Raw genomic sequence first — 23,294 nt, forward strand, 5'->3', positions numbered from 1 at the left:
AGCAACCAACAGAATGGTTTTTAACAGGGAAAAATGCAAAGTACTACATCTGGGCAATAAAAATGAAAAAAGCATATACAGAATGGGAGGAATAGAGCTAAGCAACAGTACATGTGAAAAAGACTTAGGTATACTAATAGATCATAGACTGAACATGAGTCAACAGTGTGATGCAGCAGCAAAAAAGGCAAATACAATTCTGGGATGTATTAACAGAAGCATACAGTCTAGATCACGTGAAGTCATTATCGGTCTTTACTCCTCTTTGGTCAGACCTCATCTGGAATACTGTGTACAGTTTTGGGCACCACATTTTAAAAAAGACATAGACAAACTGGAGCAAGTTCAGAGAAGAGCGACCAGAATGGTGACTGGTCTGCAAACCATGTCCTATGAGGAACGGTTGCAGGATTTGGGAATGTTTAGCTTGCAAAAAAGAAGACTGAGAGGAGACTTAATAGCTGTCTACAAATATGTCAAGGGCTGTCACATTGTAGAAGGATCATCTTTATTCTCATTTGCACAAGGAAAGACTAGAAGCAATGGGATGAAACTAAATGGGAGGAGACACAGATTAGATATTAGAAAAAACTTTTTGACAGTTAGGGTGATTAATGAGTGGAACAGGCTGCCACGAGAGGTGGTGAGTTCCCCTTCAATGGACGTCTTCAAACAGAGGCTGGACAGACATCTGTCTGAGATGATCTAGTGAATCCTGCTTTGAGCAGGGGGTTGGACCAGATGACCCAGGAGGTCCCTTCCAACTCTACCATTCTATGATTCTATGATTCTATGATAAGTTACAGGTTTTAAATCCCCATCAGCAGGTCATTTACTGACTGATTGTTCCTCACCTTGTTTTGTCTCCCACTCCTGAGAAAAAATACTGACCACATACTGATAGTGGAGCGGTGGCCTAGTGTAAAAATCGTACTGCACTCAGATGCCATCCAAGTTCTGTCTGATTTTCTCGGACTGTTAGGAGATGGTGGAGTATTTTTTTTTTTCTCCATGTACAAAAAAAAAACCGATGACACTCGGAACACACGCTGATGAAACTGTGATCAAAATAATTGGTCTGTGGAAAATACTGACGTCTGAATGAGGCCTTAAAGGAGTATTATTAGTGGTAGATCTGTGCTACATAGGCACAGAAGACACAACACTGTTAGATACTTCCAAAAAATAATGTTAATGGACAAAATATGCAGAAAGTAAAAGCAAAATTAGAAAAATAAGATCAAAGCCCTCAAAAATTATAATAATACCTAATGTCCTATCTGCACTTTCTGACACCAGTAATATCTTTTGTACCTATTCCTCTACTGATCAGCCATATTTTTCTCAGTGACCACATGTTGTATGGCAATCATAGGATCAATGATGGGCATACAATGACTTCTAGTAGATCCTGAATACCAGACCCTACATCAGCAGTCTTGGAGAAACATGACTTAGAATATATTTAATCTCCTAAAGTTGTATGAAACTGGATATAGATATTTTAGTAGAATTATAGTCACGTATGATAATTCATAGTCATTGACTAATCATAAGAAAGCAATATAAAGTCACCATGAGAGACTGCACACCCAGGGAACATATAACAATAGCAAGTAAGGCAACGAAGACACCGGGGTGATAGGTCATGGCTTGGCACATGTGTTACTCATGGAGTAGGTGCACGGCGTAATTCTACGTTGTGAAGTGCTGTTTTTACACTAATTCATTTTAGCAAGCAAAATTGTCCTGAATTATTTAGGCTGTTGCTATTTTCTGCAGCACTCACCAATTCTCCAGATACAACCTTCACTTTATTGCCAGTCAAATCGTGACCTTTTCCTGTTCTAAAATAGCAGCTAGCTTCTACAACAGTACAGCAATACATTGTGGAAGTCCCATTCACCATCTCCTGCTGTATAAAGTAGGAGAAAAAAATATCACCATTCTTGCCAACTATTGTGAAATCTTTCCAGGAAAGGAAAGTACAAAGCACATTTGCAAGATACACATAACGAACCTCCTGTTACAGGCTAGGACCCCTCCATGGAAGAAACCTTGTGGGGTTTCTAGAATATTAGTCAGTGCCAGGGAGATTTGTCAACTGTTTTAGGAGTTTTGGAGTTGTCCTCTCTTACTAAGAGAGTTGGCTGTAAGGGGACCCTCTGCTACCTAAAAACTACAGCTCTCTACTGTATACAGTGGTGGCCAAAAGTATTGGCACCCCTGCAATTCTGTCAGATAATACTCAGTTTCTTCCTGAAAATGATTGCAATCACAAATTCTTTGGTATTATTCTCTTCATTTAATTTGCTTGCAAGGAAAAAAACACAAAAGAGAATGAAGCAAAAATCAAATCATTGATCATTTCACACAAAAATGGGCCAGACAAAAGTATTGGCACCCTCAGCCTAATACTTGGTTGCACAACCTTTAGCCAAAATAACTGCGAACAACCGCTTCCAGTAACCATCAATGAGTTTCTTACAATGCTCTGCTGGAATTGTAGACCATTCTTCTTTGGCAAACTGCTCCAGGTCCCTGATATTTGAAGGGTGCCTTCTCCAAACTGCCATTTTGAGATCTCTCCACAGGTGTTCTATGGGATTCAGGTCTGGACTCATAGCTGGCCACCTTAGAAGTCTCCATTGCTTTCTCTCAAACCATTTTATAGTGCTTTTGGAAGTGTGTTTTGGGTCATTGTCCTGCTGGAAGACCCATGACCTCTGAGGGAGACCCAGCTTTCTCACACTGGGCCCTACATTAGTCTGCAAAATTTGTTGGTAGTCTTCAGACTTCATAATGCCATGCACACGGTCAAGCAGTCCAGTGCCAGAGGCAGCAAAGCAACCCCAAAACATCAGGGAACCTCCGCCATGTTTGACTGTAGGGACCGTGTTCTTTTCTTTGAATGCCTCTTTTTTTTTCCTGTACACTCTATGTTGATGCTTTTTCCAAAAAAGCTCTACTTTTGTCTCATCTGACCAGAGAACATTCTTCCAAAACATTTTAGGCTTTCTCAGGTAAGTTTTGGCAAACTCCAGCCTGGCTTTTTTATGTCTCGGGGTAAGAAGTGGGGTCTTCCTGGGTATCCTACTATACAGTCCCTTTTCATTCAGACGCCGACGGATAGTACGGGTTGACACTGTTGTACCCTCGGACTGCAGGGCAGCTTGAACTTGTTTGGATGTTAGTCGAGGTTCTTTATCCACCATCCGCACAATCTTGCGTTGAAATCTCTCGTCAATTTTTCTTTTCCGTCCACATCTAGGGAGGTTAGCCACAGTGCCATGGGCTTTAAACTTCTTGATGACACTGCGCACGGAAGACACAGGAACATTCAGGTCTTTGGAGATGGACTTGTAGCCTTGAGATTGCTCATGCTTCCTCACAATTTGGTTTCTCAAGTCCTCAGACAGTTCTTTGGTCTTCTTTCCTTTCTCCATGCTCAATGTGGTACACACAAGGACACAGGACAGAGGTTGAGTCAACTTTAATCCATGTTAACTGGCTGCAAGTGTGATTTAGTTATTGCCAACACCTGTTAGGTGCCACAGGTAAGTTACAGGTGCTGTTAATTACACAAATTAGAGAAGCATCACATGATTTTTCCAACAGTGCCAATACTTTTGTCCACCCCCTTTTTTAGGTTTGGCGTGGAATTATATCCAATTTGGCTTTAGGACAATTCTTTTTGTGTTTTTTCATTGAAGACAAATTAAATGAAGATAATAATACCAAAGAATTTGTGATTGCAATCATTTTCAGAAAGAAACTGAGTATTATCTGACAGGATTGCAGGGGTGCCAATACTTTTGGCCACCACTGTATCTGATGAATGATACGTAAGGGATCAGGCTCATTCCCAGTCGTATCTAGTAATTATGGGTGAATTGGCACATCAGTGATGGATGTTTTGGAGAACCTCATCTCTGCAGAATGGTCTAATGCAGAGATGTCAAACTCAAACACACAGAGGGCCAAAATGAAAAACTTGGACAAAGTCGGGGGCCAACCAGTATACAGAATAATGGGCCCAACACAGTCCTCCATACGAAATAATGGCACAACATAGTCTTCCATACAGAATAATAAGCCCCACATAGTCCTTCATAAAGAATAATGGCACAACATAGTCCTCCATACAGAATAATGGGCCCCAGATAGTCCTCCATACAGAATAATGGGCCCCACATAGTCCTCCATACAATATAATGGGCCCCACATAGTCCTCCATACAGAATAATGGGCCCCACATAGTCCTCCATACAGAATAATGGCCCAACATAGTCCTCCATACAGCATAATGGGCCCCACATAGTCCTCCATACAGAATGATGGGCCCCAGATAGTCCTCCATACAGAATAATGGGCCCCAGATAGTCGTCCATACAGAATAATGGGCCCCACATAGTCCTCCATACAGAATAATGGGCTCCACATAGTCCTCCATACAGAATGATGGGCCCTATATAGTCCTCCATACAGAATAATGGGCCCCACATAGTCCTCCATACAGAATAATGGGCCCCACATAGTCCTCCATACAGAATAATGGGCCCCACATAGTCCTTCATACAGAATAATGGGCCCCACATAGTCCTCCATACAGAATAATGGGCCCCACATAGTCCTCCATACAGAATAATGGGCCCAACAGAGTCCTCCATACAGAATAATGGCCCAACATAGTCCTCAATACAGCATAATGGGCCCCACATAGTCCTCCATACAGAATGATGGGCCCCAGATAGTCCTCCATACAGAATAATGGGCCCCACATAGTCCTCCATACAGCATAATGGGCCTCACATAGTCCCCCATACAGAATAATGGGCCCCACATAGTCCTCCATACAGAATGATGGGCCCTATATAGTCCTCCATACAGAATAATGGGCCCCACATAGTCCTCATTACAGAATAATGAGCCCCACATAGTCCTCCATACAGAATAATGGGCCTCACATAGTCCTCCATACAGAATAATGGGCCCCACATAGTCCTCCATACAGAATAATGGGCCCCACATAGTCCTCCATACAGAATGATGGGCCCCACATAGTCCTGTAAACAGAATAATGGGCCCCACATAGTCCTGCATACAGTATAATGGGCCCCACATAGTCCTCATTACAGAATAACGGGCCCCACATAGTCCTCCATACAGAATGATGGGCCCTATATAGTCCTCCATACAGAATAATGGGCCCCACATAGTCCTCCATACAGAATGATGGGCTCTATATAGTCCTCCATACAGAATAATGGGCCCCACATAGTCCTCATTACAGAATAATGGGCCCCACATAGTCCTCCATACAGAATAATGGGCCCCACATAGTCCTCATTACAGAATAATGGGCCCCACATAGTCCTCCATACAATATAATGGGCTCCACATAGTCCTCCATACAGCATAATGTGCCCCACATAGTCCTCCATACAGAATGATGGGCCTCACATAGTCCTGTAAACAGAATAATGGGCCCCACATAGTCCTCCATACAGTATAATGGGCCCCACATAGTCCTCATTACAGAATAAAGGGCCCCACATAGTCCTCCAGACAGAATAATGGCTTCACATAGTCCTCCATACAGAATAATGGCCCCACATAGTCTTCCATACAGAATAATGGCCCCACATAGTCCTCCATACAGAATAATGGGCCCCACATAGTGCTCCATACAGAATAATGGCCCCACATAGTCCTCCATACAGAATAATGGGCCCCACATAGTCCTCCATACAGAATAATAGCCCCACATAGTCCTCCATACAGTGTAATGGCCCCACATAGCGGTGGCTGTTCTGATGTCGTAAGCCAAATATAAAAATCCTGCAGGCCAGATTTGGCCCACGGGCCAGAGTTTGACAGTTTGACATTTGTGGTCTAATGGTAAAATGGGGTCTGAATAAGTGCACAAAAACTTGACAACTGTACTAAAGGAAGTGAAAAGCTAGAAGCTGGAGAAGTCCTATAACTTCTCAATATGATTATGTTGGTCAGTAACTACATAATGGTAGTCATCAAGACCTTGACATGGTAAGACACAGCACAAATCACGTAGTTTCAAGCCCCATTGTATTACTAATTAAAGTAAAGCTGTAAATTATTTTCTCCCCTTTTTCCTTCTATTAAGAACCCTCTCAATCAAGCGATTGCTGCAAAAGATTTCAATTTTTTTCTTCCAGAAACAGTGCCACTCCATAGACTATGATCAGTATAGTATCTCAACTCCACTGAAGTTTAAAATGACATCGTAAATGTAGTAATCATGTCATTAACCATAAAATACATTTTAGTGTAACTATCTACCACCTACAAGTCTGTCTTCTTTATTACAAGCTCCTAGAATGTGTTTTTGTCAAAAAGGAGGATTAGCCACAATTTTCACTGTCTTAGGCTAAGTGCCCACGATGCAGAAATGCTCCGGATTTTTCCTGAGCGTTTCTGCATCTCCCTGGCAGAAAAAACACATGCGGATTGTGCATGCGGATTGTACATGCGGATTGTACATGCAGATTGTACATGTGTTTTCCTGCCAGGGACAAGCGTAATAGAAGCATTTTGATCATGCGATTTCGCATGCAGGTTGTCAAGCGCTTTCCAAGCGATTTTAGCATCACTTGGAAAGTGCTTGACAACTTGGTCACACTATATAAATCCATGCAACTGGCATGGATTTATATAGTGTGACCGTAAAAGAATGGTAAAAAATAAAAAATAAATATTATACTTACCTTCTGATGGCCCCCGGTCTCCTTATCCGATGCGTTTGGTCTTCCCGGTGTCTCGCGGTTGTGTAAAAGGACCTGCCATGACGTTGTGGAGGTTTCACCAATTTAAGATACACCAGGTAACTGCTCTCCTCCATATTAAAGATGTCCAAGTGCATGCAGAGAAGCTAATTAACCAAATCTGCTAATCTGGTTGAAAATTACGTAGACATGGGGTTAAATAGTCTTCTCCTTCTAGGTGGGAATAGTAAAATTCCTTGCTTTTTCTGATAAATCGGCACACTGAAATTTGTTCATCCATGTATCTTTTGGCCTTAGTAACGCCTTAGGAATTCCGATGGGAGGGGGTGAGTTTGTCTCTCTGCGCCATCTTTGCCAACTCGACATGAATCTCTCTGTTATCAGCCATGCACATGCATACGTCATTCCCAGAATATCATTTCTACAATAAGAATAGAAACTGTTAGTTACATATTCATTAACTATTAACATAATCCATGTGCATATACACATTTGCATACATACATACACATAGATTATTCCATCATCCCTATATTAATTCACACTGATAAGGTAATCTATTAAAATAAACTAATTGATTTTGTATAATATATGTATTTTACCTTGACAACGTCATTTAGTCATTTGACTGGTCACGTGACCACCGACGTCAGCGGTCGCATGACCCGTCACATGACTAAATGACGTCATAGCAAGTCATTTTAGACCATCGCGAGTTGCCGGGAATCCAGGACGCATCGCTGAGGAGACTGGGGGCTATCAGAAGGTAAGTATAATGTATATTTTTTATTTTACTTCTTTTTTTTTTACAGGTACTATGGTACCCAGGTCTGGAGGAGAGTCTCCTCTTCTCCAAACTCGGGTACCATCCGCACATTGAATCGCTTAATATCCGCATGTGTACATGTAGTGATGCGGATATTATGCGATTCAATTCAAGTCAATGGCGGCGAAAACGCCGCGATTACATAAAATAATTGCTAGTGCTGCGGATTTTCCTGCAATAATATTCCGCAGCGGAAATCTCCGCAGCATGTGCACAGCACATGCGGATTATCATTGGGTAACATTGCAGACCTTCTACCAAGCATTTTTTAAGCGTTTCTGCGGTGGAATTGCCGCTGCGGAAACACTTAAAAAACACATAGTGGGCACACAGCCTAAAAGGACCAGCCTTATAATCCACCAATAATATCTGTGGGTGTCAGCAGGCAGCTGGAGTTTTCTACAGACAAGCCATCCTGTCTCTGTATGACAGGAGGAGGCAATGCCATTTGCATTGTCTAATAACTGCATTTATTTATTCAAAAGCCCCATATACACATTAGAATAAATTCAGTTCAATCCGCCATTTCGGTAGGACAGCCCAACAATCTCACTTGTATGGGGACTTCTCAACCAATCCTTTTGTTTTCAGTGGATATAAGAGCTGTTTGACAGCAGCTTTCTCTCCTTTCCCAGTTGAAAACTCATTAATGCTTGGCTATAGGGGCGCTACACCCTTGCTGGCCGCATGATGCTGTTGACTTCGGCTGGCAAGGACCAGATGTTGTAGAGTTCAATGAGGGAGACCACCACACAAAAATAAACTGTCTTTTACTGAACAATAATGTAGGGAGAAGTACTGTATGTACAGTGGGTAGTGGGTGCAAAATTTTGTGGACGCTTCTCTTAGAACATATGACATTTCCATACGCATTTTGTTCCTTCCTGTGCTCGCTCAACTCCCTGTCCATTAGCCTCTCTCTAGCTACATCACCACCCAGCACAGCACTTCGGGAGCTTCCCTAGTCTCCAACAACAGCATTCTCTCTTTATCCTGCTTTCCTTCTCATCAGTGCTCCATCATTTGACTGTCAGATAACTCCATACCACTCCGCTGGGCTTCCAGCCCCAAGACCTCGTCTCCGGAGAATCACTCACTCCTTCTAACACTTTTCCTTGTCTCCACTCTGGATCACGCTATCCGTTGCCTCCGTCTCCACTCACTTTAGGGACACCCAATTCATGCCGCTCTGCTGACTAATCAGACCAATGTCTGCTCTAGCAGCAAGCAAGTTCCCTATCTGCCTTCCTGACAGGAAATTCTCCTTGTCCTTCACTTTTCCCCTCCCACCCTGGGCTAGTCCCAACCGTTAACGCTACCTGTCCCTATCAACTACCTCTGGCTGGACAGAACAAAGCTCTACTGCTAATAACACACATCACTAAACACATTACACATCCAAACACATTGTAACAATACTGGTGTCTTCAAGGGGGAGTGGGGCAATGCCTCCACCTCCTTACACAAGAAACTCCATCTAGTAGGTTTCCAGGAAAACCTTTCACTCATTAACCCTTATACAGGGATCTTGAATTACACAGAGACCCCTGGGTTGAGGCCATAGAAAGGCTGCTTGCTAGTGGAGCTGGCTTGCAGAGAATAGAGTGCCAAGTCAGAATCAGGAAGTCAAGGTCAGGAACAAAAATTGAGAGGCAGACAGGTAGTGTCATGTCCTATGATTCAGGAATCATACAGACAGTATTGTATTATCATTGTGTTGTTGTTATGCTGCCTTGCAATAGGGTTTGTCCCTATTAGAAGTTGCCTTCCCTCTCTCCATGTGACTCTAATGTTAGTAACCCCTCCCTTCTTCTTCCTCATTCTGAATGTCAGCCATTTTAAGAAGCACACATGTCTGCATCTCTGGTTCAGAATAAGTTATGTCTACCTACTGTAATTGTGCATAACTAGATGAATTCATCTGGAAAATAAACCTTCTTCTGGAATCTTCATACATGCCTCTACAGTCGAGTCAAGCTATCTGATGAAATCACTTTGTGAGTAATGGTACATCGAGAGCCACAGAAACGGTCTCTCAAGTGCCCCACACACTCATCCTAGTTATGAAGTCCGAATAGGTAGTCAAAACACAAGCCCAAGTCAGGGAACACAAAAAAACAGGCTGAGTCAGAGCTGGGAAGCATAATACTAGAGGTTTTAAATAGTGTGGCCCCACCGAAAGCTCACAGCTGAGAGATAATAAGTAGAGATGAACGAACCTGAACTATAAAGTTCGGGGTTCATACTAGACACCTAGTGTCCGGTGCCGAACTTCGAACACAGACTTTTTTCTGTAAATCCGTTGTACTGTTCAGGTTTGGATGCCAAATAAAGTTTGTTGAAAGGCTGTAGCGCAGCCAATCAGCAAGCTTTCAAGCTGAGGCACTTCTGGAGCCATCACAGCCATGCCAAGTATTGGCAGAGTACTCTAATACAACCTGGTACACAGTGACCTAACACAGCCTGGTGCACAGTGGTCTAATACAGCCTGGTGCAGAGTACCCATAATACAGCCTTGTGCACAGTGACCTAATACAGCCTGGTACACAATGACCTAATACAGCCTTGTGCACAGTGACCTAATACAGCCTGGTGCAGTGTACCCATAATACAGCCTGGTGCACAGTGACCTAATACAGCCTGGTGCAGAGTACCCAAATACAGCCTGGTGCAGAGTACCCATAATACAGCCTTGTACACAGTGACCTAATACAGCCTGGTGCAGAGTACCCAAATACAGCCTGGTTCAGAGTACCCATAATACAGCCTGGTGCACAGTGACCTAATACAGCCTGGTGCAGAGTACCCTAATACAGCCTGGTGCAGAGTACCCAAATACAGCCTGGTGCAGAGTACCCTAATACAGCCTGGTGCAGAGTACCCATAATACAGCCTTGTACACAGTGACCTAATACAGCCTGGTGCAGAGTACCCATAATACAACCTTGTACACAGTGACCTAATACAGCCTGGTGCAGAGTACCCATAATACAGCCTGGTGCACAGTGACCTAACACAGCCTGGTGCACAGTGACCTAATACAGCCTGGTGCACAGTGACCTAATACAGCCTGGTGCAGAGTACCCATAATACAGCCTGGTGCACAGTGACCTAACACAGCCTGGTGCACAGTGACCTAACACAGCCTGGTGCACAGTGACCTAATACAGCCTGGTGCACAGTGACCTAATACAGTATGGTGCACAGTGACCTAATACAGCCTGGTGCACAGTGACCTAATACAGCCTGGTGCAGAGTACCCATAATACAGCCTGGTGCACAGTGACCTAACACAGCCTGGTGCACAGTGACCTAACACAGCCTGGTGCACAGTGACCTAATACAGCCTGGTGCACAGTGACCTAATACAGTATGGTGCACAGTGACCTAATACAGCCTGGTGCACAGTGACCTAATACAGCCTGGTGCACAGTGACCTAATACAGCCTGGTGCACAGTGACCTAATACAGTATGGTGCACAGTGACCTAATACAGTATGGTGCACAGTGACCTAATACAGTCTGGTGCACAGTGACCTAATACAGTCTGGTGCACAGTGACCTAATACAACCTGGTGCACAGTGACCTAATACAGCCTGGTGCAGAGTACCCATAATACAGCCTTGTGCACAGTGACCTAATACAGCCGTTTTTAGCATGCGTTTTTGCCAATGCATAACAGGAAAAACGCACAAAGAATTGACATGCTGCAGATTAAACACACATGAAATTCTGTCAGGAAAATTCCTGATCATGTGCACAGATCTTCAAAATTCTGATTGGCAATGCTGGCATAAGGACTAACATGCGTTTTTGGGGCCAATTCTGGGAGGAAAAAAAACGCAAAAAAAACGCACAGTGTGCACATAGCCTAAGAGTGTAATGATCTGCTGGGCACTTTCTCTTTTCTACTGTGCACTTTTTTGGGTTGCAAAAAAAAGGAGAGCATCAAATAAGAGATGTTATCGTGGCCATGGTGCTGCTGGTGATGGTGTATCTGCAGCAGGGAGAGGATTTGGTCGTTCTGCATATGCTAGAGAGCCTGTGCGAGCAGCAGCAGGCAATAGTGGAGTTTCAGCTGCAGTTGTTCTGTGGAACAACACCACTCCACCACCACTGAGTGGACCTCCATGCGGGACGTGTGTGCAGTGTTGTGTTCCTTCGAGTACTCCACCAACATGGCCAGCACTGATGATGCCATCATCAGTGTTACTATCCCACTTCTATGCCTTCTTGAAATGCTTCAGGCGATGATGGATGAGGTGGTGGCACAGGAGGAAGAGGAGGAGGAACAGGGACCATTGACACCATCATCGGGCCAGTCATCCACCCATGGCTTGGAGGGTGGGTTCCTGTACCAACAATTGCCAGGTACACAACTGTCCAGCCAGGGGACAGTTTTGGAGGATGAGGAGGTGGAGAAGGAGGAACCTTTTTCACAGCAGGGTGGCACTCAAAGCAGCTCATGGGCATCACTGAAGCGTGGCTGGGGGGATACAGACGACCCAGACGATACATCTCCCACCAAGGACAGCTTGTCGATGCCTCAGGGCAGCCTGGCACACATGAGCCAATACATACTGCTGTGTTTGTGCAAAAACCGCCAAGATGCCCGGATTGTTACCAGTGCTGATTACTGGTGGGGCCACCCTGCTGGATCCTCGCTACAAGGCAACGTACGATCCTTACTTCCTTCACTGGAGTGGGATCATAAAATGGGGGAATACAAGCACACATTGGTAGATGCACTACTGATGACATTCCCACCTGACAGCGGTGGCTTAGTGGAAGAACAAGGCAGAGGAGGAGTTGGGAGTCGCCAACGCAGCTGGGGCACCGGCACCACCTTGGAGGGTAGGGTTAGCATGGCCAAAATATGGAAAACCTTCCTTTGCACTCCACAACATCTGGAACCACCATCTGATGCATTCCGTATTAGCAGGAGGCAGCATTTTAACAACATGGTGGAAGAGTTTGTGTCTACTTGTCTTCACGTACTGAGTGATAGGCCTATTCCATTTAACTTCTGGGTCTCCAAATTGGACACATGGCCTGAGCTTGCCCTTTACGCCTTGGAGGTGCTGGCCTGCCCTGTGGCAAGTGTACTGTCAGAATGTGTGTTTAGTATGACAGGGGGTGTAACCACAGACAGGTGCATCCACCTGTCCACAGCCAACGTGGACAAGCGCACATTCCTTAAAATGAACCATGCATGGATCCCACAGGACTTGTCGGTACCTTTGGCTGACTAGAGAAGTATATCAGCTGCACCCAGCCATTGTTATACGCCACTGCAGTTTGTTCATTTTATTTGTCGTTCCCATTTAAATAAAAAAAATAAAAAGCAGAGTTGGCTACCTCCTCCTTCGCCTCTTCCACCTACACCACCACGTCCACCTCCACCTCCTCCACTTGGACCTCCGCCTCCTGGTTCAAGATTGTTATTTTTAATTTTTATTCAATGTTATTTTAAGTCATTTTCCTATCCACACTTGATTTCAGGGCAATTGCCCTGCTCTTTCCCCCATTTTTCTTCCTTTTTCAGCCCCCTAGCCCTTACTACAACCATTCTACAACAATTTTGCAGCACAAAAGTTCGGGTCCCTATTGGCTTCTAAGGGGTTCGGATTCAGAGTCAAACTCGGGTCAAGTTCTGCTACCGAATACGAACTTTGGACTACAGTTCGACTGAACCCAACAAACCCGAACATCCACGGGTCCACTCATCCCTACTATTGAGATAACAATGCTCAGGTATTAACCGTCGACATCTTCCGTATATACTGATGAAATTGTGACAACGGGCGGGGATGTGGATCGGTGCCACTCGGCACCAGGTCACCCCGCGACTCACAGACCCCATAATGACTATGTGGTCTGCCGTGGTACACCCCTGATGTCATCCATATTAAACGCTGTGACCATGCATATTCATTTTGGATTTTATAATTTGGAATTGGCATCTGTGCTTCTTAATTTATCCAAATATACTATAACTATAAACTCCTGAAAAGAATCAAAAATTGCAGCAACATATGAGGACACCATACCGTACTATCAATAAATGTTGTACAAGGAGAATGGAATTTGCTTGGACACAGTTTTCCAATAGATAAAAAGCTTTCACTGCAGCCAACTGTCCCTAATGTCCAGATTTGCTCTAGGAAAGGTCTCGTTTTTAGTTGTGACTATTGACTGAGCACACAATAAAACTCCCCTTGTTCTGCACGTTAGTTACCATCTGTTCCCATTATCTGAGCTTTACTATTTAAAATTCATGGTAAAGCAGGATTTCATATGCAAAAAAGTACATCATGTACAAACTGTGCAAACATAGCATGCTGCTGTGAGTTGTGGTGCTCCAGGGGTCAGGTTGTATCATGCGTACACTACTTGGATATGTTAGTATAGTGCGCTAGGGAAGTGTCTGCCGCTTTTTTCTAATTGCATTATATTTTGCCATTAAACAAATCCTGCTAAAACAATAAAACATCTAAAAATAGTATATAGGAAGACATAGTAAATGCAGCTGAATATTAAAAAAAAAAAAGTTTTAAGACTTTTTTCTGTTTTTTTTTGTTTGCTTTTTTCTCTTGCATTGACTAGAAGTGTTTATTTTTTGTTTTTTGGGGGGTTTTTTTAACGTTTTTTAACAGCTTTCGGTTCCATCTTGAGCCATGGCGACTCGAAGGAAGATCGATCTTGTGCAAGCCTAGATAGGTCCACCAGGGTCTCCTCCGCCATTATCTTGATTGTATCAAGCCATTGGGTTTCTGGTCTTCCTCTTCGCCTCGTTCCTTCTATTCTTCCGACCATGATGTCCTTCTCCAGTGATTGCTCTCTTTGTATGTCCAAAGTAGGCAAGTCGTAGCTTGGTGATCATTGCTTCTAGTGACATGTCCTGCTTAATTTGTTCCAAAATTGATTTGTTTCTTCTTCTTGACATCCATGGTATTGATAGCACCCTTCTCCAGCATCACATTTCGAAAGGCGTCTATGTGTAGTGAATGGGAATTAATGAAGTTGATGCAATTTTTGGAACCAGAGGTGGATACAAAAGAGAGGAGAAGTAGCAGTATTTCATTTAGGGTATGTCTACACAAGAATACGCCACAGTAACATCCGCAGTGGTAAATATTGCTGCAGATATGGAGTGGTAAAGTCAGTCATTTAACCCTTTACAAAAATTGAAAGCTGTAGTAACATCCACAGCGCTGGTCAATTTACAATGCAGAAATTTTCTGCGGCGTGAGCATGAGAGTTCTTAAAATCTCATATACAAGCGCTGCTACTGTAATGAGCAGTAGATTTCCTCCTCGTCCGTCTGTATTACAGTATCCACACTGTGCCGGAGATTTTAAGAAATCTTATGCACATACTGTGGAGAATATGTGCAGCATATATTAACCAGCGCTATGGATTTAAAATCCACAATTTATGCTGTGGATGATATCTCAGATTTACCACCCAATATCTGCAATGGTATTTGCTTAAGATTTCGCAGCTGAAATGCCCCACGACCACGGCCATGTACCATTAGGCTGGTATTAGACATGCAGTTTTTAATGCAGTACAAGCCAGGAATGAATTCAGAATGAATGATAAATATAATATATTTCTCATTCCTGCTGGATTGTTTCTGCACAAACAATATCGGAGATGAAAGAGTAACAAACTTGGGGGTCAATCGGGTCTGTATGCTGTCAGTTTATGTGAGAAAGGAGAGATCCAGCTTCTGATGTAGAAATTCATAAAATAAGACTTTATTCAAATAGTTAAAAAATGAAGGCACACTGGAAACACACCGGGTATGGGAGTGACTGGGGATATTGGGAAAAAACTTATTAAAAAAACAAAAGTGTTTCACATGGTCTGTGTGTTCTTAGACTTAGCTTGAATGAAAAGAAGACAGGATAGGTGGATCCCTAAACACCCACAAAGTTCAATAGTAAGGCTGCGTGCCCACGATGCGTTTTTCATGCGTTTCCGCTGCGGAATTTCCGCAGCGGAAACGCATCAAATACGCTTGGTAATCCGCACCCCTTGGTCCCCAATGGCATTCCGCAATGTCAATGCACATGCTGCGGATTTTTCCGCAGCGTTTCTGCAGATCTCATAAATCCGCAGCATGTTCATTAATTTTGCGGAAGCGCCGCCATTGACTTGCATTGAGACGCATAGAATGCGCGTCTGTACATTTGTACACGCGGATAATATGCAATTCAGTGTGCGGATGATACCCAGTTCTGGAGGAGAGAAGACTCTCATCCAGACCTGGGTACCATTGTACCTGTGAAAAAAAGAATAAAATAACAAATAAAGTTTATATTCACCTTTCCGACGGCTCTCTCTGCATGCCGGCAGCGCTGAAGGACCTTCGGTGACGTCACAGTCATGTGATCGCAGGCCCTTCACCGCTGTGTCTCGCGATATGCCGGCAGCCAGGAACCAGACAGGAACGAGCGCTGCAGCACACGCCGGGGCATCGGGGGTTAGTATAGCTTTATTTTAAGCATTGTTTTACGGTTCACACTGTATAAATCCATGCTGTTTGCATGGATTTATACAGTGTGACCTAGTTGACAAGCACTTTCCAAGTGATGCTAATCGCCTGGAAAGTGCTTGTCAGTCCGCATGCGGAAACGCATGTGAATCCGCATGTATTCCGCATGTATTCTGCAGGAAAAACGCATGCACAATCTGCATGCGTTTTTTCTGCCAGGGAGATGCAAAAATGCTGCAGAAATTTTCTGCTTCATTTCTGCATCGTGGGCACATAGCCTTAAAGAGGTTGTCCACTACGTTTACATTGATGATCTATCCTTAGGATAGGTCATCAATATCTGATCCGCCAGGGTCCGACACCCGGCATCCCCGCCGATCAGCTGTTATCGTTGTCGGCGGTGGCAGCCGCCTGCTGGATGTACTCACTTGTGGAGCTGCTGCAGAGTACTGCACATCCGCCTCAAATTTATTTGAATAGGAGGTGGATGTGCAGTACTATCAGAATTCCTGTTATCCTTCTACAGTTTGACCACTAGTGGCTGCTATTGTTCACCTTAATAATTGTGCTGCAATCCCACTCCTTACCACTAGAGGCTGCTTTTGTGTTGCCCTTTACTAAGATGGCAGATTCTGAACCTGTGGGATCCATCTTTTTTCCTGTTTGGGCCTACTTAAAGCCGCATGGCTCTCTCACTCATTGTTTGAGTATTGTGTTTAGCGGTTAGCCTAGTTCCAATCTCCAGCTCCTGAACATTCTTACCCAGACTGTTCTCAGCTACCTACGGATTGTTTCCTGCAACTCCTTTTGCTAACTCCCAGAACTTCTGCTACCGCTTGCTGTTCCTGCTCGTGCTTCTTCAGCCACTGGTTTCCAGCAGTACTATGCCAGTATCGTAAAAAGTACCAAGTCTCGGCCTCTACAAATAGACGGAGCAGCTCGGCAAGTGAGCACTTCCAGCCGGCGGCCGCCGCCGTCACCGGTAACAACTGATCGGCGGGGGTGCTGGGTGTCTGACCGCCACTGATCAGACATTGATGACCTATCCTAAGGATAGATCATCAATGTAAAAGTAGTGGACAACCTCTTTAATATACACATCAGAAATAACATGGACAAATGCAATGGGCAATAAAAAGAGCATGGCATATTGAAATCTATGGTAAACAATAAACAGATAATTATAAAAACAACATATAAAGGAAAACAAAAATAGACCAAATAATGTAAAAAAAAATCTTATAAAAATGATAAATGAAAGTATCATATCAATAATGAAACATATTCTCCCCCTAACACCTGACACTTAACCCTGTTGGGACTTGAGTGTTTAATGAAAAAATCCCAAAAGCCTCTCTATTGCGAAGGGTTCGTTTGCAATCACCACCACGTACATCTTTGGGGATAAACTCTATTGTATAAGTGACAAAACCAGAAGTTTTCCTGTTATATTTTGTAATCAAATGTTTTGAGGCCTTAGAAATATTGCAGTTTGTGGGTTGAACAATATCATACAGGTGTTCCCTTAAACTCAATTTTAATTTTCTGATGGTAGAGCCGATGTATTTCAAATTACATCCCCGGCATTCGATAATATAAACCACATGGTCTGAATTGCAATTCAGAAAACTTTTTATGGCACAAGTTTTATTGCTTTCGAAATTGGAAAACATTTGCGCTTTAATCGAATGTAAGTATGTTTTACATGGGGACTGACCACATCTATAGAAACCATTAGTAGAAAACCAGTTATGAGAATGGTTACTCTGTGGACAATACAAACTGGGCGATAAAATGTTTCTGATGGTAGGGGCTCTTCGAGAAACAATCCTAACGCCCGCCTCCCAAATCGAATCCATAATCTCATCATCTATGTCATTATATATTTTACGATTAACAATATCTGTAATAGATTTAAAATGTGTGTTATAGGCAAGTACTAAAGTGGTTTAGTGAGATTTGATGCATTTGGATTCAATGGAGCTTTTATTGATTAAATCCAATCTGGATTTAGAATCCACAATATTAGTTGCTAGATTTAGTGACCAAGAAGGAGAACTCCTGTTTTTAACTGCTGTTCTATTTGACGCGACTCCTTTTAAAATAAAGCAGTTTCTTTTAGCTCTAAGTAATTTTCCGACAGGAATCAATTTAATAATATCTGTTGTATGGAAACTAAGGGCATGTAGAATTGTATTGCCCGTCATTGGTTTTCTATAAATTTTACTGGTAATAAAAAAGCCATGTTTACCAGTTAACCGCAGATACAGAAAAGTAACGGATTCAGGGTGACAAAAGCTTGTGAAACGGACATTACATTGTTTTTTTTGTTAAGATAATCTAAAAATAATGGTATGTCAGAAATGTGACCGCTCCAAATGCGTTAATGTGCCAAATCCAGCGCTAAAAGTGTCTGCTCACATTGCTGTTCACCCTGTCTATCTGATCTAATTCTGGCGTTATCAGAGGTGCTGGGGTAAGGAGAGGCCATTGACATTGCTACACACTCTGTGTTTCTAATCTAATACTGGAGATACTAGGAGTGCTGAGATAAGAAGCTGCTCACACTGCTGTCCATTTTGTCTATCTGATCTGATTCTGGTGATACTAGTGGTGCTGAGGTAAGAAGAGGCTGCTCATACTGCTGTCCACCCTTTCTGTCTAATCTAATACTGGAGATACCAGTTGTGCTGAGGTAAGAAGAGGCTGCTTACACTGCTGTCTACCCTGTCTGTCTATCTGATCTAATACTGGAGATACCATGGATGCTGAGGTAAGAAGAGGCTGCTCACACTGTTGCCCATCCTGTCTATCTGATCTAATACTGGAGATACCAGGGGTGCTGAGGTAAGAAGAGGCTGCTTACACAGCTGTCCACCCTGTCTATCTGATCCAATACTGGAGATACCAGTGGTGCTGAGGTAAGAAGAGGCTGCTTACACTGCTGTCCACCCTGTCTATCTGATCTAATAATGGAGATACCAGTGGTGCTGAGGTAAGAAGAAGCTGATCACACTGCTGTCCACCCTGTCTATCCGATCTAATACTGGAGATACCAGTGGTGTTGAGGTAAGAATAGGTTAGCAATGCTGGGGTCCTGGGTTCAAATCCCACCAAGAACATCTGCAAGGAGTTTGTATGTTCTCCACATGTTTGCATGGGTTTCCTCCAGTTTCCTCTCACACTCCAAAGACATACAGGTAGGGAATCTAGATTGTTAGCCCCATTGGGCTAACAGTGCTGATAATGTAATGTAAAGCGCTTTGAAATTAATGTTGCTGTATAAGTGAGTAAAATAAATAAATAAAATAAGAGGCTGCTCACACTGCTATTCACCCTGTCTATTTAATAGAATACTGAAGATACCAGGGGCGCTGAGGTAAGAAGAGGCTGCTCACACTGCTGTAGACCCTGTCTTTCTAATCTAAATCTGGATACCAGAGATACCAGGGGTGCTGAGATAAGAGGCTGCTTACACTGCTGTCCACAATATCAATCTGTTAATCTGTTTTTCTACTGGAGATACCAGTGGTGCTGAGATAAGAACTAAGAACATGCTGTTCACACTGCTGTCCACCCTGTCTATCTGATCTAATACTGGATATACCAGTTTAAACCCGGGATACTGGTGGAGGTCATATTAACAGCTGATTGTGGAGGTGCCAGGTGTCAGACTTTACCAATATTATATTGATAATCTATGCTAAGTATCAGTCATCATATAAAACTACTGGAAACACCCTTTAACGTCAACAGCTTCGTCAGAGGCATTTTTTTGTGCCGTTTAGGAAGAATCATGAATGGAAACAGATGTGATGTGAATTAGGTCTAATGGAGAATTATGCAAAGTTTTTAAAAGCAGAGAACATTTTTGAAAATGTACAAGGTCATAGATAATCTGATACACCATTAATGTCTCTGTATATGTTACACCTCCGAGACAATACGGGACACGATATTCACACCCTTTCTATCACTATCTTCTACCTCCCCATTATCACCCTGCTAACTACTGAAGTTTTCATTTTCCACACTTGTTTTAAAACAGTATATAACTAGCGCAGCCTCCGTAATGAACATCGCCCTTAGTCCTGTACGTTGTCTGTCCGTCCCCTACAAATAATAAACTTTTGCCACCAAATAATTTCCTTCTTTGTTTCGTGATTTCGGAAACAATGTGGGAACGTGAGGCCCGTCCAGAGCCAGGTGCTTTTTGTTGGCAGCTTGTTTGCTAATGACTCCAACTCTCAGAGAGCAGCTGCCTTGCTGCCTCCTTTGTATGGGCCATTGTTGCAGCACGCCCCTCGTTAATGCACATGCTGCCCGGGGGCAGACCCTGGGAATGAAATCAACTTAGAAGCCTCCAAACCTGACACAGAGCAAGGGAGGATTTTTTTTTTTGCTTTGCATCTGCCTGGCCAGTCATTGTGTGCCTGCTGTTCCCTCATTGGTTGCATGTCTACTCAGTAATAGGTTCAGCAGATTCACTCCTTTCCCATCTGTTCCCTTCTTCATTGTTCACTCTGCCTGCGATCCTGGTGCTGGCACTGTGTTAAGGACTTTGCTGCTAAAACCACTCTGGAAACCAATGTCTGTGTGTTCACCGGCTAAAGTGAGTACACGCTGGATTATTACAATTGCTGGATTTATGGATTTTATTTTTTTTTCTCATTTGGATGTAGCAGAGCTGAGTTTGTCATTTGGTCCAACTCATCGGGGGTATGTATTGTATGGTTAAAATGTTCTGCTTTAGGCTTGGGATACACGGCAACAACGCAAAAAAAATTCTCTATGTGCCGCTGCTGCCTCGCAGCATAATGCAAATGAATGGAGTAATATTGCGACCCGCAGGGCAGTACTGCAACCACGCCACAGCAAGCAAGGTGCAAAGTGTCAAAACTAGTCCGATTATTTGTAACTTGCTTGCCGCTATTGCAATACCTTGAACTACATTGCATTGTAGCAGTGGTACAGAGCAATTTTTAGCTGTACAGCCAATGTCATGGCCAAAGTCACCATATTGCCCCAGCCTTAGGATTTGCTCAGTGTCGTTCTTGCTGTGTGGCCAAGAACCACGTATCATTAAATCTCATTAACTTTGCTACTACTGTAATACATTGCAAGATATTGGTTTGCAAACATGGCTGAAAAATGTGCTATGTATGAATAAGCCCTTAAAGAGCTTTACCTTTGCTAGCTGCAGAACCATGGTAAAAGTGTTCAGCTATAGTCGCGCAGCAACATCTGAATTAACCCTTATCTTAATTGTGTTAGAAGGATGCAAAAATTGCAGCTGCAACCTCAGCTCTGCTGCATCTGAGAGTGGTTGTCACGGCAGGTAAACTTACCACTGTAGTCTAATGTGCAACATTATCTCTGCATGTATCACTGTATAATGAAGGGGGGATCCTAAAGATACATTTTCAATTCTTACTGGTATTTATGGCTAGCCTCCTCCGTCCTGCATGTTATAGTTATGTACTGTAAGGCATTTATTGCTGTGTTTACATGCTGCTATGATTGGTCATGATGCTGGATATTCCCTATACAAGGCGGACATGGATCTCAGAGCAGGTGCTGAATCTTCCCCATACAGGAGGACATGGATCCCAGAGCAGGTGCTGAATCTTCCTGTACAGGAGGACATGGATCACAGAGCAGGTTATGAATCTTCCCCATACAGGAGGACATGGATCCCAGAGCAGGTGCTGAATCTTCCCCATACAGGAGGACATGGATCCCAGAGCAGGTGCTGAATCTTCCTGTACAGGAGGACATGGATCACAGAGCAGGTTCTGAATCTTCCCATACAGGAGGATATGGATCCCAGAGCAGATGCTGAATCTTCCCCATACAGGAGGACATGGATCCCAGAGCAGGTGCTGAATCTTCCCCATACAGGAAGACATGGATCCCAGAGCAGGTGCTGAATCTTCCCCATACAGGGAGGACATGGATCCCAGAGCAGGTTCTGAATCTTCCCCTTTCAGGGAGGACATGGATCCCAGAGCAGGTTCTGAATCTTCCCCATACAGAAGGACATGGATCCCAGAGCAGGTTCTGAATCTTCCCCATACAGGAGGACATGGATGCCAGAGCAGGTGCTGAATCTTCCCCATACAGGAAGACATGGATCTCGGAGCAGGTGCTGAATCTTCCCATACAGGGAGGACATGGATCCCAGAGCACGTGCTGAATCTTCCCCATACAGGAGGACATGGATCCCAGAGCAGGTTCTGAATCTTCCCCATACAGGAAGACATGGATCTCAGAGCAGGTTCTGAATCTTCCCCATGCAGGAGGACATGGATCCCAGAGCAGGTGCTGAATCTTCCCCATACAGGTGGACATGGATCTCAGAGCAGGTGCTGAATCTTCCCCATACAGGAGGACATGGATCCCAGAGCAGGTGCTGAATCTTCCCCATACAGGTGGACATGGATCTCAGAGCAGGTTCTGAATCTTCCCCATGCAGGAGGACATGGATCCCAGAGCAGGTGCTGAATCTTCCCCATACAGGTGGACATGGATCTCAGAGCAGGTGCCGAATCTTCCCGTACAGGGAGGACATGGATCCCAGAGCAGGTGCTGAATCTTACCCATACAGGAGGACATGGATCTCAGAGCAGGTTCTGAATCTTCCCCATACAGGAGGACATGGATCCCAGAGCAGGTGCTGAATCTTCCCCATACAGGTGGGCATGGATCTCAGAGCAGGTGCCGAATCTTCCCGTACAGGGAGGACATGGATCCCAGAGCAGGTTCTGAATCTTCCCCTTTCAGGGAGGACATGGATCCCAGAGCAGTTTCTGAATCTTCCCCATACAGAAGGACATGGATCCCAGAGCAGGTTCTGAATCTTCCCCATACAGGAAGACATGGATCTCGGAGCAGGTGCTGAATCTTCCCATACAGGGAGGACATGGATCCCAGAGCAGGTGCTGAATCTTCCCATACAGGGAGGACATGGATCCCAGAGCAGGTTCTGAATCTTCCCCATACAGGAGGACATGGATCCCAGAGCAGGTGCTGAATCTTCAACCATACAGGTGGACATGGATCTCAGAGCAGGTGCCGAATCTTCCCGTACAGGGAGGACATGGATCCCAGAGCAGGTGCTGAATCTTCCCCATACAGGAGGACATGGATCTCAGAGCAGGTTCTGAATCTTCCCCATACAGGAGGACATGGATCCCAGAG

At 44.0% G+C, this 23,294-nt stretch overlaps 1 protein-coding gene across 2 annotated transcripts in view; it reads left to right on the top strand.

Moving 5' to 3' along the window:
* ZC3H12C (zinc finger CCCH-type containing 12C) overlaps positions 1-23,294 on the top strand; it is a 164,937-nt gene that overhangs the window by 73,421 nt on the left and 68,222 nt on the right. Inside the window, exon 1 of one of the 2 annotated variants that reach the window (XM_073662436.1) lies at positions 20,586-20,706. The exons of the other annotated variant lie outside the window; for it this stretch is intronic. Within the exon in view, the coding sequence (XP_073518537.1) occupies positions 20,683-20,706 (24 nt within the window). The 5' untranslated portion in view covers positions 20,586-20,682. Of the gene's footprint in view, positions 1-20,585; positions 20,707-23,294 lie in introns of those variants that run through there. 2 annotated transcript variants of the gene reach the window in all.

This window comes from Phyllobates terribilis, unplaced genomic scaffold, assembly GCF_046119375.1.
Source record: "Phyllobates terribilis strain yellow unplaced genomic scaffold, ASM4611937v1 Scaffold_2__4_contigs__length_985480577, whole genome shotgun sequence".
Classification (NCBI taxonomy): Eukaryota; Metazoa; Chordata; class Amphibia; order Anura; family Dendrobatidae; genus Phyllobates; species Phyllobates terribilis.